The following is a 25064-nucleotide window of genomic DNA, read 5'->3' as shown; positions in this document are numbered from 1 at the left end:
CAGGAAAGGAGTCACATTACATGCTGTGAAGGTTCCTCTGCTCTAGTCCTCTAGAATAAGGTGGATGTATTACATGAATCAGTTGGAGCATCCATCTGAAGGATACTGATAAATACTACCAAGGGTACGTTTGCTGTACTTAGAACATGAGTAAGGCCAGGAAGAGTAGGGGAGTTATACCGGATCATCAGTAAGACACATGAGAGCTTTGCGCGGCGTGCAAGAGGCGGGCAATGGTAGCGTCACTCACCGATGGAAGCTCTGTGAGAAGAACTTGCTTTGGCAGACAGTTCAGGACGTGAGACAAAGATTTTAGGTAATTTGGCTTGTCGTCTGATATAGAAAAACAAAAGCACATATGTACATTTTATAACGTAGTAGGCAATTACACTTCAAAGAAAAGAAAATGATTAAACAGATCCTTTGTTATGTGCTATAATAAAAGGAAATGTCACTTTAATATGCAGTCAGAGAGACCTATCAGTAGCTCTGTTATGGCGCACACTGGGCGGTGTTACCTCCTTTAGCAGCATTGAAACCTTGCACCAGTTTGGGGACATTCTCTGTGAAGAATCTCTGCCGGAACATGATGCGGATGTCGGCGTGGCACGCTTTGTTCAGGAAATCCGGGGAATCGGAGACCAGGAGAAAGAACAAGTCTGCAGCCATAGGTCCAAGGTCTCGGTCAGACAGCAATGCGATCACCTAACCAGAGAAAAGAGGAAAAGGTCTCCTTTATCATAGAATGGCCAAGCTTAATATCACATGCTTAAGTAGCGGTGTTGCCATTCCCCCATTTCTGAGTTGAGTGTTCTCCTGAAATCAGTGTGCTGGTCTAAAATGTCACTGGCCTGGACCAGAGCCATAATAGCAGAAGGAGCAACGTAGGGATGGACATTCAGCCATGGTCACCATTGGTGGGGAAGCAGGAGAATCGTAGACTCCAAGCCACATAAGAGGTGGAGGCACTCCATAAATCCAGAAATTTTACAAATCTGCTTCTCATCCCTTTACCTCTCTGTTGGTCAAATGAGACTTTAGCAATTAGTTTTAATCAATAATTGTGTGTTTAACCAAAGCTTGGAGTCTGCAGAGGAGAAGCCAATTGTTGCTCGGGCATCCAACACATGGCGACCTGTTACTATATATATATATATATTATTCCACCCTGTACAATGATCACATGACTGGTTTCTGCTGCTAGTTAGTAGCTCCGTGGCATAGTCACCTTGTCAGTAAGCTGCCCATTCATGGGATGGTACCGCAGTATCAGAGCTTTGGTTACCTGCAAATCGACATCTGGGTCAGATCAAAACAACAACAGTGCTGACTACTGTAAGTACAATGATGCAATTTTGTTTTCCTATTAAACAAAAGCAAAACCTTAAAGGGATCTCTGCCAAAACACTTCAGAGCTGGACGGATTTTTTAAATAGAATGAAAAGCAAATCCTTTGGCTGCCGCTCAGTGCTCTCTGCCTGGGACACTGTGGAGAATTGTGCCGCTGCAGGTGTGCACAGCGATAAATGGCCTATCTTCAGCCCAGACAGCCAAGCGCCAGCTTTATCTACGGCGAAGGTCACAAAAAGCAGCAAAAGTGATGGGAGCAGTGAAAAAAGGACACAACATCTCCCACCCACGTCCAGGGACGGGAGGCTTTTTCACACGCTCAGAAGGAGTAAAAGAAACAGTCTTCAACCATATAGTGCACCCTTTTCTTGCCTTTTTTTTTTTTTTTAAATGCCCATGACAGAAAATAAATACAGAAATTACTTTTTAACAAAGTCACGCCACAGATTAAGGTCAAGAACAGCAGCAAAAGACAGGCGTGGTAATAACAAAGGGATATACAATCTTACCCAGATGAGCAGTGTCACGGACTGTGTCTTTATGGCCTGATCTGAAAGTCCCAGCTCTATCCTGTGAGCAGTCTTCTGCAGAATATCATCCAGCTGGTCACCTGCAGAGAGAGGCCCGACACCCCAACTGACATACCATCATTGTAACATTGCACGCTGCCTTATTATGAAACTAGCCGTTGAATACAATATAGAAGAAGTCCACAATGGTTTGAAAGGGTCCTCGTACCATATCAAATTACCAGGTGACCGTGTCAGAGAAAATAAGAATTTACTTACCGATAATTCTATTTCTCGGAGTCCGTAGTGGATGCTGGGGTTCCTGAAAGGACCATGGGGAATAGCGGCTCCGCAGGAGACAGGGCACAAAAGTAAAGCTTTCCGATCAGGTGGTGTGCACTGGCTCCTCCCCCTATGACCCTCCTCCAAGCCAGTTAGGTACTGTGCCCGGACGAGCGTACACAATAAGGGAGGAATTTTGAATCCCGGGTAAGACTCATACCAGCCACACCAATCACACCGTACAACTTGTGATCTAAACCCAGTTAACAGTATGATAACAGCGGAGCCTCTGAAAAGATGGCTCACAACAATAATAACCCGATTTTTGTAACTATGTACAAGTATTGCAGATAATCCGCACTTGGGATGGGCGCCCAGCATCCACTACGGACTCCGAGAAATAGAATTATCGGTAAGTAAATTCTTATTTTCTCTATCGTCCTAGTGGATGCTGGGGTTCCTGAAAGGACCATGGGGATTATACCAAAGCTCCCAAACGGGCGGGAGAGTGCGGATGACTCTGCAGCACCGAATGAGAGAACTCCAGGTCCTCCTTAGCCAGGGTATCAAATTTGTAGAATTTAGCAAACGTGTTTGCCCCTGACCAAGTAGCTGCTCGGCAAAGTTGTAAAGCCGAGACCCCTCGGGCAGCCGCCCAAGATGAGCCCACCTTCCTTGTGGAATGGGCATTTACATATTTTGGCTGTGGCAGGCCTGCCACAGAATGTGCAAGCTGAATTGTATTACACATCCAACTAGTAATAGTCTGCTTAGAAGCAAGAGCACCCAGTTTGTTGGGTGCATACAGGATAACAGCAAGTCAGTTTTCCTGACTCCAGCCGTCCTGGAACATATTTTCAGGGCCCTGACAACATCTAGCAACTTGGAGTCCTCCAAGTCCCTAGTAGGTGCAAGGCACCACAATAAGCTGGTTCAGGTGAAACACTGACACCACCTTAGGGAGAGAACTGGGGACGAGTCCGCAGCTCTGCCCTGTCCGAATGGACAAACAGATATGGGCTTTTTTGAGAAAAAACCACCAATTTGACACTCGCCTGGTCCAGGCCAGGGCGAAGAGCATGGTCACTTTTCATGTGAGATGCTTCAAATCTACAGATTTGACTGGTTTTAAACCAATGTGATTTGAGGAATCCCAGAACTACGTTGAGATCCCACAGTGCCACTGGAGGCACAAAAGGGGGTTGTATATGCAATACTCCCTTGACAAACTTCTGGACTTCAGGAACTGAAGCCAATTCTTTCTGGAAGAAAATCGACAGGGCCGAAATTTGAACCTTAATGGACCCCAATTTGAGGCCCATAGACACTCCTGTTTGCAGGAAATGCAGGAAACGACCGAGTTGAAATTTCTTTGTGGGGCCTTCCTGGCCTCACACCACGTAACATATTTTCGCCACATGTGGTGATAATGTTGTGCGGTCACCTCCTTACTGGCTTTGACCAGGGTAGGAATGACCTCTTCCGGAATGCCTTTTTCCCTTAGGATCCGGCTTTCCACCGCCATGCCGACAAACGCAGCTGCGGTAAGTCTTGGAACAGACATGGTACTTGCTGAAGCAAGTCCCTTCTTAGCGGCAGAGGCCATAAGACCTCTGTAAGCATCTCTTGAAGTTCCGGGTACCAAGTCCTTCTTGGCCAATCCGGAGCCATGAGTATAGTTCTTACTCCTCTACGTCTTATAATTCTCAGCACCTTAGGTATGAGAAGCAGAGGAGGGAACACATACACCGACTGGTACACCCACGGTGTTACCAGAACGTCCACAGCTATTGCCTGAGGGTCTCTTGACCTGGCGCAATACCTGTCCCGTTTTTTGTTCAGACGGGACGCCATCATGTCTACCTTTGGTATTTCCCAACGGTTTACAATCATGTGGAAAAAACTTCCCGATGAAGTTTCCACTCTCCCGGGTGGAGGTCGTGCCTGCTGAGGAAGTCTGCTTCCCAGTTTCCATTCCCGGGATGAAACACTGCTGACAGTGCTATCACATGATTTTCCGCCCAGCGAAAAGTCCTTGCAGTTTTTGCCATTGCCCTCCTGCTTCTTGTGTCGCCCTGTCTGTTTACGTGGGCGACTGCCGTGATGTTTTTCCCACTGGATCAATACCGGCTGACCTTGAAGCAGAGGTCTTGCTAAGCTTAGAGCATTATAAATTTACCCTTAGCTCCAGTATATTTATGTGGAGAAAAGTCTCCAGACTTGATCACACTCCCTGGAAATTTTTATTCCTTGTGTGACTGCTCCCCAGCCTCTCGGGCTGGGCTCCGTGGTCACCAGCATCCAATCCTGAATGCCGAATCTGCGGCCCTCTAGAAGATGAGCACTCTATAACCACCACAGGAGAGACACCCTTGTCCTTGGATATAGGGTTATCCGCTGATGCATCTGAAGATGCGATCCGGGCCATTTGTCCAGCAGATCCCACTGAAAAGTTCTTGCGTGAAATCTGCCGAATGGAATTGCTTCGTAGGAAGCCACCATTTTTACCAGGACCCTTGTGCAATGATGCACTGTTTTTAGGAGGTTCCTGACTAGCTCGGATAACTCCCTGGCTTTCTCTTCCGGGAGAAACACCTTTTTCTGGACTGTGTCCAGAATCATCCCTAGGCACAGCAGACGTGTCGTCGGATCAGCTGCGATTTTGGAATATTTAGAATCCACCCGTGCTGTTGTAGCAGTATCCGAGATAGTGCTACTCCGACCTCCAACTGTTCCCTGGACTATGCCCTTATCAGGAGATCGTCCAAGTAAGGGATACTTAAGACGCCTTTTCTTCGAAGAAGAATCATCATTTCGGCCATTACCTTGGTAAAGACCCGGGGTGCCGTGGACAATCCAAACGGCAGCGTCTGAAACTGATAGTGACAGTTCTGCACCACGAACCTGAGGTACCCTTAGTGAGAAGGGCAAATTTGGGACATAGAGGTAAGCATCCCTGATGTCCCGGGACACTATATAGTCCTCTTCTTCCTGGTTCGTTATCACTGCTCTGAGTGACTCCATCTTGATTTGAACCTTTGTAAGTGTTCAAAAAAATTTTTTAGAATAAGTCTCACCTAGCCTTCTGGCTTCAGTACCACAATATAGTGTGGAATAATACCCCTTTTCTTGTAGTGGGAGGGGTAATTTAGTTATCACCTGCTGGGAATACAGCTTGTGAATTTTTTCCCATACTGCCTCCTTGTCGGAGGGAGACCTTGGTAAAGCAGACTTCAGGAGCCTGCGAAGGGGAAACGTCTCGACCTTCCAATCTGTACCCCTGGGATACTACTTGTAGGATCCAGGGGTCCTGTACGGTCTCAGCGCCATGCTGAGAACTTGTCAGAAGCGGTGGAACGCTTCTGTTCCTGGGAATGGGCTGCCTGCTGCAGTCTTCTTCCCTTTCCTCTATCCCTGGGCAGATATGATCTTATAGGGACGAGAGGACTGAGGCTGAAAAGACGGTGTCTTTTTCTGCAGAGATGTGACTTAGGGTAAAAAACGGTGGATTTTCCAGCAGTTGCCGTGGCCACCAGGTCCGATGGACCGACCCCAAATAACTCCTCTTCCTTTATACGGCAATACACCTTTGTGCCGTTTGGAATCTGCATCACCTGACCACTGTCGTGTCCATAACATCTTTTGGCAGTTATGGACATCGCATTTACTCATGATGCCAGAGTGCAAATATCCCTCTGTGCATCTCGCATATATAGAAATGCATCCTTTAAATGCTCTATAGTCAATAAAATACTGTCCCTGTCAAGGGTATCAATATTTTTAGTCAGGGAATCCGACCAAGCCACCCCAGCTCTGCACATCCAGGCTGAGGCGATCGCTGGTCGCAGTATAACACCAGTATGTGTGTATATACTTTTTATGATATTTTTCCAGCCTCCTGTCAGCTGGTCCTTGAGGACGGCCCTATCTATAGACGGTACCGCCACTTGTTTTGATAAGCGTGTGAGCGCCTTATCCACCTTAAGGGGTGTTTCCCAACGCGCCCTAACTTCTGGCGGGAAAGGGTATACCGCCCATAATTTTCTATCGGGGGGAACCCACGCATCATCACACACTTTATTTAATTTATCTGATTCAGGAAAAACTATGGTAGTTTTTTCACATCCCACATAATACCCTCTTTTGTGGTACTTGTAGTATCAGAAATATGTAACACCTCCTTCATTGCCTTTAACGTGTGGCCCTAATAAGGAATACGTTTGTTTATTCACCGTCGACACTGGATTCAGTGTCCCTGTCTGTGTCTGTGTCGACCGACTAAAGTAAACGGGCGTTTTAAAAACCCCTGACGGTGTTTTTGAGACGTCTGGACCGGTACTAATTGTTTGTCGGCCGTCTCATGTCGTCAACCGACCTTGCAGCGTGTTGACATTATCACGTAAGTTCCTAAATAAGCCATCCATTCCGGTGTCGACTCCCTAGAGAGTGACATCACCATTACAGGCAATTGCTCCGCCTCCTCACCAACATCGTCCTCATACATGTCGACACACACGTACCGACACACAGGACACACACAGGGAATGCTCTGATAGAGGACAGGACCCACTAGCCCTTTGGAGAGACAGAGGGAGAGTTTGCCAGCACACACCAAAAACGCTATAATTATATAGGGACAACCTTATATAAGTGTTTTCCCATATAGCATCTTAATATATATAAGCATATCGCCAAATTAGTGCCCCCCCTCTCTGTTTTAACCCTGTTTCTGTAGTGCAGTGCAGGGGAGAGCCTGGGAGCCTTCCCTCCAGCCTTTCTGTGAGGGAAAATGGCGCTGTGTGCTGAGGAGATAGGCCCCGCCCCTTTTTCGGCGGCCTCGTCTCCCGCTCTTAACGGATTCTGGCAGGGGTTAAATATCTCCATATAGCCTCCGGAGGCTATATGTGAGGTATTTTTAGCCAAAATAGGTATTCATTTGCCTCCCAGGGCGCCCCCCTCCCAGCGCCCTGCACCCTCAGTGACTGCCGTGTGAAGTGTGCTGAGAGGAAAATGGCGCACAGCTGCAGTGCTGTGCGCTACCTTTAGAAGACTGAGGAGTCTTCTGCCGCCGATTCTGGACCTCTTCTTACTTCAGCATCTGCAAGGGGGCCGGCGGCGCGGCTCCGGTGACCATCCAGGCTGTACCTGTGATCGTCCCTCTGGAGCTGATGTCCAGTAGCCAAGAAGCCAATCCATCCTGCACGCAGGTGAGTTCACTTCTTCTCCCCTCTGTCCCTCGTTGCAGTGATCCTGTTGCCAGCAGGACTCACTGTAAAGTAAAAAACCTAAGCTAAACTTTCTCTAAGCAGCTCTTTAGGAGAGCCACCTAGAATTGCACCCTTCTCGGCCGGGCACAAAAATCTAACTGGCTTGGAGGAGGGTCATAGGGGGAGGAGCCAGTGCACACCACCTGATCGGAAAGCTTTACTTTTGTGCCGTCTCCTGCGGAGCCGCTATTCCCCATGGTCCTTTCAGGAACCCCAGCATCCACTAGGACGATAGAGAAATAATGGATAGCACTGATTATTAAACTGGTCCATGTATTTCTGGTAAATGCCCTAAAGGTCCCTCCCCCTTTAGAACTGCATAGTAATATAGTGTGTGCTGAATTCAGTAGGAGACAACAAAGCTACCACAAAGTTTTGCAAATAAAATCATCATACTCTAAAGACACTACAGAATTGCGAATACAGATATGATTGCGCAGTTTAGAATAGTATCCTCCCCACTCTGCCTTTTTGGCGTAACAAGCAGGACATTTTATCCTTACCACTCTACCTTTTTGGCGTAACAAGCATAACATTTTTACGTGTAAATAAAGATTGTGCTTCCCTGCTCCTCACACACCAAGAACTGATTTTATGACCCTGGCAGGGCTTCCCCGTTTATCATCCCTACGTGCATATAATGATTTTGCTGCACAACTAATAAAATTACAAAAATGGTATATTGGAGAAACCACTAACCTGGAGGACACTTATTTACGAGGCCAGCAAAGCATTTGGCAGCAGAGGAGTAAGCATATGTGCAACATTTGGACAGGCTCAGTGATAGCAACTGCTCCAGCAAACGGCTTAGATGTGGAATTTCCACCTGTGGTCATGAGGACATTATAAAAAAAAGTATTTAATCCGGTGGAACCCACAACAGTGTACATTTTACAGTACGGTGAACAGAGCATTCAACAAGTGAAGCAAGTTATAATACAGTGTAAGCATTTTAGAAAAGGAGTGGGAGAAGTAAAGCAAACAGTCCAGTTACATAGGACCTTATTCTCTCAAATGCTTTGTGTTCGGGAGCATCAGTCCCATAACTTGCAAGTAACAAAGGGCTGGTGACGGAGCACCAGATCTGCATGCAACAAGCCTGCAGGCACTATTGGAGGTTCCTTATCCAGCTGAAGAATGGCAGAGAGGGGATATGGTCTGGCATTCCTGGCTTTTGCAGAACTTTTCCTTGTAAAGTGTTCTTATTAATATACCAATCGCACAGTTAATAACATTGTTCAAATATTTATGTTAACAGTTTTTATTTTATTTTCAAACACACCAAAAGTATTGAGTAACAGCACATACCAAAAGGCCATAGGTTCACCCTATTATAAAATTTGTCCATGGTATAAAATAGGTTATCATATAAATATGTGTGATAACCTAACTGCAGCTGTAGCACATGCAAGTCCCACTGAGTGTGCACATCGGGCGTGACATGCACCACAGCAACGGGAATGAAGAGGACCGGGAACGAGGGAGGCTAGTATAATGTGGAAGGAGGTGGAGGGGACAGGAGAAGCCAAGCGGCTGAGGTGACAGCCAGAAGCCAGGTCCGTTTATTTAATAGTCATTTTCACGTAAATGCTCATTTTTGGATATTTGATCAAATTTCGACTTAAATTAAGATTTAAACAAATATTTTCCAAAATGCCTTCGGTTGAGCAGGTTTTCCGTATAACAGAATCATAACAGCATGATGCAGAGAGGACGACGACTGTTCTCTACATGGGAAAATACGGGATCGGTGTAACTGCAGCCTGCACCATAGTAACAATCAGATATCAGGCGTGATTAGTAAAACATATAGCACATTGTTCTTCCTGCACACACCGGGGCTGATGCAGAGTCAGCTTTGCGGTCGAATCTTGCACATTATTGCACTGCGCATGTGTCGGAGATGAGAAAATGAATCTACAGGCGATTCATATTCAGTCACATCTCCACTTCCGGCAGTGGGAAGTAATTGGGTGGTACTGTAACAAGGTGTTAACGTGGGGGTGACGACAGAACTGCGGGCTATGCAGAGTTGTGCATCTGCGTTTTCAGATGGATCTCTTGCACCTGGGATAGGTGCACCGATAATGATGACAGTCATGAAATGAAGCCTATAGATGGGGGCAGCCACACAATACAGTGAAAAAGGATTTTTGCATTTTACAGAGGTGTTGTGGAGAGGAACTCCCTCCCCTCCCAATGCGGTTATACTCACATTTCTTGGCAGGGAGCATACAAATGCCATTAGCAGTGCAACAAGTCGGCTCTGAGGGGCTGCGGGCCCGTCCGCCTGGAGTCACATGGAGAAATATCACCATTAATACATACATGCCATTAGTCTAACAATTACCATTCGCTATGTTTTACATAATCTGCCGTGGAGACTCATCAATTTCACCCTATCCCTAGATACCTACATCCCAACAGCACCCTAGTCCTAGATACCCACATCCCAACAGCACCATAGCCCTAGATACCCACATCCCAACAGCACCATAGCCCCAGAAACCCACATCCCAATAGCACCCTTGTCCTAAATACACACATCCCAATAGCCCCCTAGTCCCAGATACCTACATCCCAATAGCCCCCTACCCCTAGATACCCATATCCCAACAGCACCCAACCCCTAGATACCCACATCCCAATAGCGCCCTACCCCTAAATACCCACACCCCAACAGCACCCTACTCCTAGATACCCACATCCCAATAGCACCCTACCCCTAGATACCCACATCCCAATAGCACCTTACCGCTAGATACCCACATCCCAATAGCACCCTACCCCTAGATACCCACATATCAATAGCACCCTACCGCTAGATACCCACATCCCAATAGCACCCTACCCCTAGATACCCACATATCAATAGCACCCTAGTCCCAGATACCTACATCACAATAGCACCCTACCCCTAGATACCCACACCCCAATAGCACCCTACCCCTAGATACCCACACCCCAATAGCACCCTACCCTTAGATACCCACACCCCAATAGCACCCTAGTCCCAGATACCTACATCACAATAGCACCCTACCCCTAGATACCCACACCCCAATAGCACCCTAGTCCCAGATACCTACATCACAATAGCACCCTACCCCTAGATACCCACACCCTAATAGCACCCTAGTCCCAGATACCTACATCACAATAGCACCCTACCCCTAGATACCCACATATCAATAGCACCCTAGTCCCAGATACCTACATCACAATAGCACCCTACCCCTAGATACCAACACCCCAATAGCACCCTACCCCTAGATACCCACACCCCAATAGCACCCTACCCCTAGATACCCACATATCAATAGCACCCTAAGTCCCAGATACCTACATCCCAATAGCACCCTACCCCTAGATACCCACACCCCAATAGCACCCTACCCCTAGATACCCACATATCAATAGCACCCTAGTCCCAGATACCTACATCACAATAGCACCCTAGTCCCAGATACCTACATCACAATAGCACCCTACCCCTAGATACCCACATATCAATAGCACCCTAGTCCCAGATACCTACATCACAATAGCACCCTACCCCTAGATACCCACATCCCAATAGCACTCTAGTCCCAGATACCCACATCCCAATAGCCATGTTCCAGTATTCGAGCCCCTGGAGCCGGCTGTATAAATGACACACAAAGACTGTGTACAGCTGCGTACAGTACTGTCACTGTTACCTGAAACGGGTGGAACTTGCAAGAGAGACTGTTTTCAGAAAGGATGGAAATGTCCCCATCCAGAAACAAGTCTACAATCTGGGAGACACTGGAAGATGCCAACCTGAGGGGGAGCAGGAGAGAACAGTGAGTTACGTCGTGAGCACATCAGCTCAGAGATCCATGCGGCAGCCTGTGTATAAATAGCAGCTTTGTATAAGGTTATATGCAGGTAATGTAACATAGGATGCATCAGCAGTACTCACTCCGGGCTGAGATGAGTGGTGGCCGCGCTGATTACTGGTACCATGGCAGTAAGAACATGCTCATTAAGAAGGACGTGATTTTCTGCTAGTGTCCCCCTGTCTGAGAGAGGAGACCATCAGTGTACTCTCGGCATACCCAAAACTCAAATGACTACAAAATAAACTATTAAGGAATAAAAAGTGTACACACCGAGAAATGCTACACAATTCCACATATTAACAATGCATGCACCGCCACAACAACAGTATATTACACGGACCGTAGTGCCAGAGTGGCACTGTTAAGGTGCCCATACACTAGTGCGATTTGGGCCCTTTTCATCCAATTCAGATGCCTCGGCCCGAGAAATCTGATGAAAAGTGGCAAATCACATGTGAATCCGATACAATGCGCGGTCCCATGCTCATCGGATCAGAGCCTGTAGATCGCAAAGGCTGCACACTTGGCCTTGGCTGGGATCACATACGATACATCGTACGCAAAAGGACTGCACACGATGTATCATATGCGATCCTGCCGTGCAGTTCAAGGGAGATGTATGCGACTTCTCCCCTCAGAGATGGCGCAGTAGTGTATGAGGACCTTTACTTGCTGGGAGACATTGATAAGAACAGGAAAGTGTTGTACATTGCAGCCAATTAGATTCTGGCTTTTCTTTTCTAACACAGTTTACAAAAGTTATTGTGTGCTATGGAAACCTAAGCTTGACCCCTTACACAGCAATTCATTGTCTCTGGATGGGAGGGTCCAAATAAATCAGGTGCAGGAGGCGGGGCTAAGTCGACCCTATGAACCACACCCCTTTCAACTTATTATTCCTTTGTCACTCCTGCAAAGGCATCAGTTACATGGGAACATTAACCCGAGTGTGCTGCAAATCTCTGTCCTTTCAATCATACCCTGGGCTTCCTTACACTTAGCCCCACCTGATTTATTTGGCCCCTCCCATCCAGAGACAAGGAATTGCTGTGTAAGGAGTCAAGCTTAGGTTTCCATAGCGGGTGTGGTTCATAGGGTCGACAGTACGTAGGTCGACAGGGTCGCTAGGGCGACAGGGTCCCTAGGGCGACACGAGTTAAAATAAGATTTTACTCACCGGTAAATCTATTTCTCGTAGTCCGTAGTGGATGCTGGGAACTCCGTAAGGACCATGGGGAATAGACGGGCTCCGCAGGAGACTGGGCACTCTAAAAGAAAGATTAGGTACTATCTGGTGTGCACTGGCTCCTCCCTCTATGCCCCTCCTCCAGACCTCAGTTAGGATACTGTGCCCGGAAGAGCTGACACAATAAGGAAGGATTTTGAATCCCGGGTAAGACTCATACCAGCCACACCAATCACACCGTATAACTCGTGATACTATACCCAGTTAACAGTATGAAATATAACTCAGCCTCTCAACAGATGGCTCAACAATAACCCTTTAGTTAGGCAATAACTATATACAAGTATTGCAGACAATCCGCACTTGGGATGGGCGCCCAGCATCCACTACGGACTACGAGAAATAGATTTACCGGTGAGTAAAATCTTATTTTCTCTGACGTCCTAGTGGATGCTGGGAACTCCGTAAGGACCATGGGGATTATACCAAAGCTCCCAAACGGGCGGGAGAGTGCGGATGACTCAGCCAAGGTCCTCCTCAGCCAGGGTATCAAATTTGTAGAATTTAGCAAATGTGTTTGCCCCTGACCAAGTTGCAGCTCGGCAAAGTTGTAAAGCCGAGACCCCTCGGGCAGCCGCCCAAGATGAGCCCACTTTCCTCGTGGAATGGGCTGATACTGATTTAGGATGCGGCAATCCAGCCGCAGAATGCTCCAGCTGAATTGTGCTACAAATTCAGCGAGCAATAGTCTGCTTAGAAGCAGGAGCACCTATTTTGTTGGGTGCCTACAGGATAAAAAACGAGTCAGTTTTCCTGACTCCAGCCGTCCTGGAAATATAAATTTTTAAGGCCCCGACTACGTCCAGTAACTTGGAATCTTCCAAGTCCCTAGTAGCCGCAGGCACTACAATAGGTTGGTTCAAGTGAAAAGCTGATACCACCTTAGGGAGAAACTGGGGACGAGTCCTCAATTCTGCCCTATCCATATGGAAAATCAGATAAGGGCTTTTACATGACAAAGCCGCCAATTCTGACACACGCCTGGCCGAAGCCAAGGCCAATAACATGACCACTTTCCACGTGAGATATTTCAGATCCACAGTTTTAAGTGGCTCAAACCAAAGTGATTTTAAGAAACTCAACACCACGTTGAGATCCCAAGGTGCCACAGAAGGCACAAAAAAGGGGCTGAATATGTAGCACTCCCTTTACAAATGTCTGAACTCCAGGCAGTGAAGCCAGTTCTTTCTGGAAGAAAATCGACAGAGCCGAAATCTGGACCTTAATGGAACCCAAATTTAGGCCCATAGTCACTCCTGACTGTAGGAAGTGCAGAAAACGACCCAGCTGAAATTCCTCTGTTGGGGCCTTCCTGGCCTCACACCACGCAACATATTTTCGCCAAATACGATGATAATGGTTTGCGGTTACTTCTTTCCTGGCTTTTATCAGCGTAGGAATGACTTCCTCCGGAATGCCCTTTTGCTTTAGGATCCGGAATTCAACCGCCATGCCGTCAAACGCAGCCGCGGTAAGTCTTGGAACAGACAGGGCCCCTGCTGTAGCAGATCCTGTCTGAGCGGTAGAGGCCATGGGTCCTCTGATATTATTTCTTGAAGTTCTGGGTACCAAGCTCTTCTTGGCCCATCCGGAACCACGAGTATCGTTCTTACTCCTCGTTTTCTTATTATTCTCAGTACCTTTGGTATGAGAGGCAAAGGAGGGAATACATAAACCGACTGGTACACCCACGGTGTCACTAGAGCGCCCACAGCTATTGCCTGAGGGTCCCTTGACCTGGCGCAATATCTAGTTTTTTGTTTAGGCGGGACGCCATCATGTCCACCTGTGGTTCACCAACAGTTGGAAGACTTCTGGATGAAGTCCCCACTCTCCCGGGTGTCGGTCGTGTCTGCTGAGGAAGTCTGCTTCCCAGTTGTCCACTCCCGGAATGAACACTGCTGACAGTGCTAAGACGTGATTTTCCGCCCATCGGAGAATCCTTGTGGCTTCTGCCATCGCCATCCTGCTTCTTGTGCCGCCCTGTCGGTTTACATGGGCGACTGCCGTGATGTTGTCTGATTGGATCAGTACCGGCTGGTTTTGAAGCAGAGGCCTTGCCAGACTTAGGGCATTGTAAATGGCCCTCAGTTCCAGAATATTTATGTGTAGGGACGACTCCTGACTTGACCAAGGTCCTTGGAAATTTCTTCCCTGTGTGACTGCCCCCCAGCCTCGAAGGCTGGCATCCGTGGTTACCAGGACCCAGTCCTGTATGCCGAATCTGCAGCCCTCTTGAAGATGAGCACTCTGCAGCCACCACAGTAGAGATACCCTGGTCCTTGGAGACAGGGTTATCAGCCGATGCATCTGAAGATGCGATTCCGACCACTTGTCCAAGAGGTCCCACTGAAAGGTTCTTGCATGGAACCTGCCGAATGGAATTGCTTCGTAGGAAGCTACCATCTTTCCCAGGATCCGCGTGCAGTGATGCACCGATACCTGTTTTGGTTTCAGGAGGTCTCTGACTAGAGATGACAGCTCCTTGGCTTTCTCCTGCGGGAGAAACACTTTTTTCTGTTCTGTGTCCAGAACCATCCCCAGGAACAGCAGGCGTGTGGTAGGAACCAGCTGTGACTTTGGAATGTATAGAATCCATCCGTGCTGTTGTAGCACTTCCCGAGATAGTGCTACTCCGACCAACAACTGCTCCATGGACCTCGCCTTTATAAGGAGATCGTCCAAGTACGGGATAATTAAAAACTCCCGTTTTTTGGAAGGAGTATCATCATTTCTGCCATTATCTTGGTAAAGACCCTCGGTGCCGTGGACAGTCCAAACGGCAGTGTTTGGAATTGGTAATGGCAATCCTGTACCACAAATCTGAGGTACTCCTGGTGAGGATGGTAAATGGGGACATGTAGGTAAGCATCCTTGATGTCCAGGGATACCATGTAATCCCCCTCCTCCAGGCTTGCAATAACCGCCCTGAGCGATTCCATCTTGAACTTGAATTTTTTTATGTATGTGTTCAAGGACTTCAAATTTAAAATGGGTCTCGCCGAACCGTCCGGTTTCGGTACCACAAACAGTGTGGAATAGTAACCCCGTCCTTGTTGAAGTAGAGGCACCTTGACTATCACCTGCTGGGAATACAGCTTGTGAATTGCCTCTAGCACAGCCTCCCTGCCTGAGGGAGTTGTCGGCAAGGCAGATTTGAGGAAACGGCGGGGGGAGACGCCTCGAATTCCAGCCTGTACCCCTGAGATACTACTTGAAGGATCCAGGGATCCACCTGTGAGCGAGCCCACTGATCGCTGACATTTTTGAGGCGGCCCCCCACCGTACCTGGCTACACCTGTGGAGCCCCAGCGTCATGCGGTGGACTCAGAGGAAGCGGGGGAAGAATTTTGATTCTGGGAACTGGCTGACTGGTGCAGCTTTTTCCCTCTTCCCTGTGCAGAAAGGAAGCGCCTTTGACCCGCTTGCTTTTCTGAAGCCGAAAGGACTGTACCTGATAATACAGTGCTTTCTTAGGCTGTGAGGAAACCTGAGGTAAAAAAATGTTTCTTCCCAGCTGTTGCTGTGGATACGAGGTCCCAGAGACAATCCCCAAACAATTCCTCACCCTTATAAGGCTCTATGTGCCTTTTAAAGTCAGCATCACCTGTCCAGTGTCGGGTCTCTAATACCCTCCTGACAGAATGGATATTGCATTAATTCTGGATGCCAGCCGGCAAAATATCCCTCTGTGCATCCCTCATATATAAGACGACGTCTTATGTTCGCAAAATAGTATCCCTGTTTGACAGGGTTACAGACCACGCTGCAGCAGCACTATCTGCAGGTCTCAGTCTAGTACCTGAGTGTGTAAATACAGACTTCAGGATAGCCTCCTGCTTTTTATCAGCAGGTACCTTCAAAGTGGCCGTATCCTAAGACGGCAGTGCCACCTTTTTTGACAAACGTGTGAGCGCCTTATCCACCCTAGGGGATATCTCCCAGCGTAACTTATCCTCTGGTGGGAAAAGGTACGCCATCAGTAACTTTTTAGAAATTACCAGTTTCTTATCGGGGGAACCCACGCTTTTTCACACTTCATTCACTCATTTGATGGGGGAACAAAACACTGCCTGCTTTTTCTCCCCAAACATAAAACCCTTTTTTAGTGGTACTTGGGTTAATGTCAGAAATGTGTAACACATTTTTTATTGCCGGGATCATGTAACGGATGTTCCTAGTGGATTGTGTATATGTCTCAACCTCGTCGACACTGGAGTCAGACTCCGTGTCGACATCTGTGTCTGCCATCTGAGGGAGCGGGCGTTTTTGAGCCCCTGATGGCCTTTGAGACGCCTGGGCAGGCGCGGGCTGAGAAGCCGGCTGTCCCATAGCTGTTACGTCATCCAGCCTTTTATATAAGGAGTTAACACTGTCGGTTAATACCTTCCACCTATCCATCCACTCTGGTGTCGGCCCACAGGGGGCGACATCCCATTTATCGGCATCTGCTCCGCCTCCACATAAGCCTCCTCATCAAACATATCGACACAGCCGTACCGACACACCGCACACACACAGGGAATGCTCTGACTGAGGACAGGACCCCACACAGCCCTTTGGGGAGACAGAGAGAGAGTATGCCAGCACACACCAGAGCGCTATATAATGTAGGGATAAACACTATCACTGAGTGAATTTTCCCCAATAGATGCTTGTATAAACAATATTGCGCCTAAATTTAGTGCCCCCCCTCTCTTTTTAACCCTTTGAGCCTGAAAACTACAGGGGAGAGCCTGGGGAGCTGTCTTCCAGCTACACTGTGAAGAGAAAATGACGCCAGTGTGCCGAGGGAGATAGCTCCGCCCCTTTTTCGCGGACTTTTCTCCCGCTTTTTTATGGATTCTGGCAGGGGTAATTATCACATATATAGCCTCTGGGGCTATATATTGTGATTATTTTGCCAGCCAAGGTGTTTTTATTGCTGCTCAGGGCGCCCCCCCCAGCGCCCTGCACCCTCAGTGACCGGAGTGTGAAGTGTGTATGAGGAGCAATGGCGCACAGCTGCAGTGCTGTGCGCTACCTTGGTGAAGACTGAAGTCTTCTGCCGCCGATTTTCCGGACCATCTTCATGCTTCTGGCTCTGTAAGGGGGACGGCGGCGCGGCTCTGGGAACGAACACCAAGGACGGGTCCTGCGGTCGATCCCTCTGGAGCTAATTGTGTCCAGTAGCCTAAGAAGCCCAAGCTAGCGAGCAAGCAGGTAGGTTCGCTTCTTCTCCCCTTAGTCCCTCGTTGCAGTGAGCCTGTTGCCAGCAGGTCTCACTGTAAAATAAAAAACCTAACATATACTTTCTTTCTAGGAGCTCAGGAGAGCCCCTAGTGTGCATCCAGCTCGGCCGGGCACAGAAATCTAACTGAGGTCTGGAGGAGGGGCATAGAGGGAGGAGCCAGTGCACACCAGATAGTACCTAATCTTTCTTTTAGAGTGCCCAGTCTCCTGCGGAGCCCGTCTATTCCCCATGGTCCTTAAGGAGTTCCCAGCATCCACTAGGACGTCAGAGAAAAAAAAAAAATTGGTGTAGTTTTCTCCGTACAGTGACCGGGAACCCCAATTAGTGCACAGTGTCCCCTCGCATGGCTCACTTTGCTTCGGGCAAGGTGTCTCGGGTTACTATTCCCAATCGTAGTCCGCGTGGATCGTTAAGTATGAAAAAGTAAAAAAAAAAAAAAAAAAAGTAAAAATTTGAAAAACTCATGTCGACCTTTTGACCTGTCGACCTAGAGACCCTGTCGAGCTTGACACCATGTCGACCTAGTTACTGTCGACCAATAGTGGTCGACCTAGAGAGCGGATCCCATTGGAAGCACAAAAAGAGCAGACTTCAACACTCTAGTAAAGAACATAAGTCTCGGTGTACACTATTGCTTATATCAATGGAAAGGTTCCACACTGGAGGATAAGTCTATCTACACATCACAGGTAACTAAGACAACAGATTTAACATTAATGCTAAACTCCAAATAACACTAAATGTAAATTTCTGGTAACTCTGTATGATCCGCTATCTCGTCCAGCCAGTCACGTAACATGCGCTTATGCCACAAACACAAATGTTAGCATTGCAGTACATCACCTTGTGTGGCAGCCTGCACAGTCAGGGACAGCAGAGCGGGCACCACAGTCTGCTGATAGAAACACAGGGACTTCCTGTGCTCCTGGCACTGTAAGGCCACGTGATATAGGCTCCGGCACACAGCCACCACGTCGTCAGCACCCGTTTCCCCTTGTGTGTAAATAAACAAGATAAAAACAACACATTAGATTCCTGGATATAAAACGTACAACCTATATGACATCTGCTACTATGGCCGGGCTGCAATATTAGACAATTAAAAAAATGCTTCAAAATTAAATGAAAAGATTAAAAATAACGACTGTCTGCAATACCAGCTCCGGGATGGTTTAATATTATGTTCGTAGAGTAAACCGCTAAACGCAGCGGTGTCCGGCCATCGCCAGCGTCTCCTTCAGCCGGGGATCCAGCCCAAGCCGCACGCAGCTGCGATGGGACCCAGCCGGCAGCTCTCGCGGTGCAGACTGGCAGAGGCAGAGCTGCCAGTCTGTGGAGTGTAAATAAAAGAATAAAAAATAATAAAATCTTCAGGAGAAGTCCCAAGAGCGACCAGCTCCCTTGGGCACAAATTAAAGACTAGCTTGGAGGGGGGACATAGTAGGGGAGGAGCTAGTCACATGGTTATAAATTTAAAGTGCCAGCTCCCAGTTACTGCCTACTATATCCCCATTGTATCTGCACTCCAGTGGCCCCCAGTGGATGAAGGAGAAAAACAAAACAAAAAAAACCCCACAGTAAATATCTCGGTTCCCTAATCACAAAAAAGATGGACTTTTAAAATATGTAATTTACACATTAATGTTTTTTTTAAATGTTCTGCTGATTGCATTGTCCTCTAAATACAGTGTACGGATCAGATGAGGACACAAGGATGGAACAGAAAACATCACAGTTGTGTAATTAGGATGCGTGATCTACAGTGTTGCACCTGAAGAAAGCTGCAGGGTAATAAACGCTCATGAAAATTGCTTCTAGAATTTAAAAATTATTTATAAACAGCAGAAAACACAACTGTGACACCAGCCTCACTTATACCATGTTGGGGGATTAAAAAGTAATCTCTGTAACTAAAATGTACCCGTGGTGACAACGCTCGCTCATTGTGAATGTACCTTTTTGCGCTTTTCTCATGTAGTTCAATAGTATAGGCACAGTTTCTCTAACAATACTGTGATGCGTAGACACTGCCGCCAAGGCTTCTAGACAGCGCTGCCGTACGGAATATTCTCGGACATTACTCCCGGCGCTGGCAGTACCTTCCACGGGCTCTGTAAGAAACACACACACACCTTTCACGTAACTATAAAAAATACTTTGCAACCCAGCAACCATGCCCCTATTTTGCCAAGGGCCAGTGATGGACAGGAGCCCCTAATCGCCCATGGCATTTTAAGTGCGCACCGCACATCATAGAAGCATGGCCATGTAACACAGTGGCATGCCTGGTCTCTTTGCATGCCGGCTGAATAGAGTGCCAGGAGGCGGCACTGCTCGGTCAGGGTTTTAGGCATCCGGACCAGCCAATCGGCTCTTCTGGCATTTACCAGAACTGTTAAATGTCCAGTATGGCCCTGCCATGGCCTCATGCTCATCCCGATACAAAAGCACCACTTTGCCCAACAATACTCAATGCTGACATGCCGTCTGTAGGGTGCAGAAGCTCCTGAATCTTTTCACCATTTCATTCATTTAAGACGTGGTGTTAGGATAACGCAGCGTATCCTCCAGTCCTCCAAGATTTGGACTGAAAATCCAACATGCAGGGGATGTAAAACGGATACTCTCTCCCCTCTCAACCCTACATCTGGGAGAGGCAGAGGTAAGTCATTTGCTGCAAATCGCGACTTACCCGTCTGTAGCCTTGAACAGAGCTGAGGCACCATCCTACTAATAAACACAGCGGGGTGGATTCTGGCTAACGTTCCAGAGGCTTCGACTGCGGCCTGGCTGCAACAAACAAAGCACAGTCAGCCAGCCCTGTAACGCGGTTTCCGGCTTCCAGTTAGATAGACTTAAACTCTAATTGAATAAAAATCCCATTTACAATTACACCAATAAACCAAAACACAGTAGCAAAACTTAATGATCTACATCAGGGCATTCAACATGTGGCCCTCCAGCTGCTGTGGAACTACACATCTCAGCATGCCCTGCATTGTTTTGCGATTGGGGCATACTAAAACGGTGGCAGAGCATGCTGGGACGTATAGTCCCACAGCAACTGCAGCTGGTGGGCCATATGTTGAATACCGCAGCTCTACAGATTCCATTACCTTCAATTTCCCACAAACACCCCTTTTGTCGGACACGTAAATGTCTTTAATGCCACAGTTCACAACTGCAGCCCTGCCCTCTACATAGTAACAGTAAAGATGGGAATACCAGCTTTGGGAATCCGCTTCCTCTAGGATGAGCCGAGTCAGGTGATCAGCAACTAGACCAATGTCATCTGACGACAAGAAACCTGTCAGAGAGAACAATTATTGGGCTGGTAACAGTGAGAGAGAAAGATGCGTAACACTAAGTAATGGTAATAAAGCAGAGATAATAACTACTTTCTCTTTCATCCACTAGGGGACACTGGACTGACTTTAGATTTTATTACATACACTCATGGCGACAGCTGCATTTTGATTTAAGTTGTGAAAAAAACAGATGAGATAAACCCAATGAATAATGAATACACCACCAAAGAGGGAGCACTGCTTTATTGAATTATAGTGTGTATGTTTTTATTTAAAAATAGATATTAAACAGGGAAATACAAATCTCAGGAGTTGGGACACTGTCGTTCTGAGAAACGTTTTACAGTTACTTTGTACTGAGCCATTTTTGACTGTAAATTACAAAAAACTGTTGAGACTGTTCTGCAGGAGAGAATCAGCTACTGATGAAGTCACAAATCTGCACGGTTAGTCGTAAAGAAGTATAAACCTTATCAATTTAAAACTTGGGTAAGAGCAATCTCCACCCACTTCAACTGTTTCCTACAATACAAATTCTTCATAAATTCATACGTAATTAGACACAATTAAAGGGTTAAAAACCTTGGAGTGTGCCCAGCACGGTCATAGCCTTCACCGCCACTAGGTGGAGCTGTGCACTGGGATCGGTTATTGCTGAGAACACCATACTGCACAGGGCTTCCCGGAAGCTACCCAGGCCGTTTGCATCTGCAGAAGAGAACAACATACACACACCTACGGTTAAAAAAGAAAATCTTTAATGTTAACAGAACTAAAACAATAAATTCTAAGCCTTGAACTTGGACTACTAAAATAACCGCAGCAGACTATATATGCCACTAACAATAGATACTGCGTGACCCATCTGTTTATCAATATGCGCTTCCATACAAACATTTATAGCATACATTAGTAGGGTTCTCTGGGCTTACCCAGAATCTATGTGTTACCATGCGTTAGACGCAGATTTTACCGGGTGAGAAAACAGTCTGCTCATTGTATAACACTGTACAGCCACGGGGTAAGTCCTGCCCATAACTTAATTCCTCCCTTTAGGTTTATTTGTTTTGCTAGTTTTCTCCACCAAGCCCCCCTTTCAGCTGTTTGTGTGTTGACAATGGATAAGATATGCAAATAAACCCATCTCCATCCACGAATGATAGAGATGGGAGGGGGTGTGAATGCACAAGCTCCTCCCACCCTTACTTCCATTTGCCCCAGATTTCAGTGCGTTTTGCACTCCTCATAGCTACCACGGATTCCACATTTAAAGCATTAAATAGATGCAGTCTGCTCCCACAAAGTCTGGCAGAGGTATACTCTGGGGTACACCACCAACAGCACAAATTACCTTCTTCCTGCAGCCAGCGGCTCTGCAGCTTCAGGAACCCTAAGGTCATCTCTAGGATTGTCCTACGATGGCTGCTCTGAGATTAAACAGAATGAAGAACGGTCATAAATAGGCCACTACTTCTGGTAGCTAGACTAGGAGTCATTGATAGAAGCACAAGGGGCTGCGAGTAACCAAAGGTCAATGAGAATTGGTATTTGATATATTAGCCATTAAAACACATGATGGTTGTATGTAACCCTTCGTAAGCAGGGCACGGGATATAAATAAACTACTGTCCAGTCCCTATCAAGCTCATGCAGCATTAGATGGTCATGTGGGAGCTGGTTGGGAAGGGGGAAAGGGGCTACCCTCTAGAAATTAGTTCTGGGGAAAGGATTCCCTATGTTGCACAGTGTGGAGCCAGAAAAAGCATGGAGGCCTTAAGGAACAGGGAAAACACCCGAAAAAAAAAAAGATCTAGAGCCCTGAAACGTAGCAAAGCATGACCATTTGTCTGGATCTATCCATCTGTCCATGGATGTCCAGATCTATCCCCATCCATCTGTCCAAGGATGGGTCCAATGCAGACTTGTCCAAAACACTCCAAGATTTAACAAGACAGTAGAAGGGGCGTGCTTGCATTGTGAAGGGTGAGCCCTGAAGGCCATCGATCACTAGACAGTTCTACAGAATGACTAGAAAGGGTCCATGTGGGTTCCGAGATGGATGTAAGCACTGTGCCTGGGTAAGCCCTGCTGCGTCTCCTGCTAGGATTGGAAGGCTCCCTATGATCCAGCACTGCATAAGAGATCTCACTTATGCAGTGATCTTCTTTGGAACTCAGGGTAGCACAAGGACACAGAAGGTGAATGATTGTATCACAGGTAGGCAGTATGAGTAAGCATAGTTAGGATTAGAGACTCCTCAGCTTAGGATATAAACTCCTGAAAATGGTAAATATAAACACATAAAAGGAACAGAAGCTGGGCTAACCCCTGTGATCACCAACTAGTCTGAGTTAATGGAGACAGAGGGGTCTATTCATGAAGCAGTGAAAAGTGTGGAGAAGTGAGCCAGTGGAGAAGTTGTACAACCAATCAGCTGTTGCGTATAATTTTATAAATGTTATCTCAACAATGATTGGTTACCATGGTCAACTTCTCCACAGGCTCACTTCTCTGCACTTTTCACTGTTTCATGAATAGACCCCAGAGCACGATGATGTGACCTCCAAACGACCTTTTGTGGCCTTTTAGTCGCTCCAATTTTTTATGTCACATCTGTACTTTATGCGGGACTCTCCTTTTGCAATTAGCCCATGTACCCAGGTTCTGATTTATATGGATCAGCCCTAGCCTAGTAGCTGCATTAACTTTACTCTCCCTTTTCACCTAATATTGGTTCATAAATTGGTGCGCCTGAATATTATTGTTTTATAATTGTAAAATAAATCTGTACTTTAAATCCAATCATTTATTCTGTTTTATGTTATTGTGCATCAAGCAATATAACCAGCCTCAAACAGTGATCAGAATTGTTCCGGCTTCTCCGAAGCATTTCAACGGCACTCATATGTAATAAGAGCGGCAATGGTGGTGTATGCTCTGTAATTATTCATGTAACCGTTACTATATTAATGAAGTGGCTGTAGGGTTCACAATATTCACATTAAAGTGAAAAACTGATTATTTGTTTTTACATTTTCTGTGACGTCGCCTGGACTTTGATGGCAAATAAAGCTTTTTCATAAAAAATGTAAAAGGCAGAAAAAAAAGTGAAATCCCAGTTTGGTTGTGTTACAAGCCCGGGGCCTCTTACCTGCGTGTGCTGGTTGTACTGCTCCAGCAACAGCGGGAGGACGCTGGCGGTCACCTTCAGACACGCCCTGGGGGAGGCACCAGCGGCAGCCTGCAGCAGTTTAGCGCTGGGCCACACTAATTTCATATCCGGCTCGCACAGGTGATGTTTGCAGTCTAGGAAAAGACGGAGCTTGTGGGTAAGAGTGTTGGTTATATAGCAGGGTAACAACTACACAATCACTCCTGACTGTACATCACCAGCTCCCAGTGCAGCTACCTTGCAAAATATTGTTTAGAAAGGTGTCCAGTAAATCCTCAGAGTCCGGACCTAAGACGGAGCGGGACAGAGAGGCCGAGAGAGCCCGGAGGGCAGCCAGGCCTTCAGCTTCAATCTTCTCGCTTGCTGTCTGGAACGCCTGAGATACAGGAGACATGGTTAGTGCCAACCCCTGGGAAATGCCCTTACCAATCTAATGGACACGAGTTCACTGTAACAGAGGGGGGTACCTCTCTGCGGAGAGAAGACCAGAGGCCCTGCAGGAACTCCTTCAGCTCCTTCTGTTCATATACTGCACATGCGGCACTCTGTAAATAGGTCAAATAATAAGAATTTACTTACCGATAATTCTATTTCTCATAGTCCGTAGTGGATGCTGGGGACTCCGTCAGGACCATGGGGAATAGCGGGCTCCGCAGGAGACAGGGCACATCTAAAAAAGCTTTTAGGTCACATGGTGCGTACTGGCTCCTCCCCCTATGACCCTCCTCCAAGCCTCAGTTAGGTACTGTGCCCGGACGAGCGTACACAATAAGGAAGGATCTTGAATCCCGGGTAAGACTCATACCAGCCACACCAATCACACCATACAAC

General features: G+C 47.1%; 1 protein-coding gene across 3 annotated transcripts in view; it reads right to left on the bottom strand.

Annotated features, from left to right (window-relative positions):
• Nucleotides 1–25064, bottom strand: part of MMS19 (MMS19 homolog, cytosolic iron-sulfur assembly component) — a 138837-nt gene that overhangs the window by 22688 nt on the left and 91085 nt on the right. For all 3 annotated transcript variants that reach the window (XM_063962338.1, XM_063962340.1, XM_063962341.1), the window contains 17 exons: nt 24701–24778; nt 24471–24609; nt 24213–24367; nt 22413–22488; nt 21644–21769; nt 20979–21060; nt 20446–20543; nt 19709–19864; nt 18597–18746; nt 11355–11454; nt 11110–11212; nt 9624–9698; nt 8108–8234; nt 1860–1960; nt 1229–1285; nt 519–705; nt 251–333 (listed from right to left, as the gene is read on the bottom strand). In XM_063962338.1, the coding sequence (XP_063818408.1) occupies nt 251–333; nt 519–705; nt 1229–1285; nt 1860–1960; nt 8108–8234; nt 9624–9698; nt 11110–11212; nt 11355–11454; nt 18597–18746; nt 19709–19864; nt 20446–20543; nt 20979–21060; nt 21644–21769; nt 22413–22488; nt 24213–24367; nt 24471–24609; nt 24701–24778 (1893 nt within the window). The remainder of the gene's footprint in view (nt 1–250; nt 334–518; nt 706–1228; nt 1286–1859; nt 1961–8107; nt 8235–9623; nt 9699–11109; nt 11213–11354; nt 11455–18596; nt 18747–19708; nt 19865–20445; nt 20544–20978; nt 21061–21643; nt 21770–22412; nt 22489–24212; nt 24368–24470; nt 24610–24700; nt 24779–25064) is intronic.

The sequence above is a fragment of the Pseudophryne corroboree genome, chromosome 3 (genome assembly GCF_028390025.1).
Source record: "Pseudophryne corroboree isolate aPseCor3 chromosome 3, aPseCor3.hap2, whole genome shotgun sequence".
In the NCBI taxonomy this organism is placed as follows: Eukaryota; Metazoa; Chordata; class Amphibia; order Anura; family Myobatrachidae; genus Pseudophryne; species Pseudophryne corroboree.
Note: the sequence above shows the minus strand (reverse complement) of the source record. Positions and strands in the feature narration are given on the sequence as shown.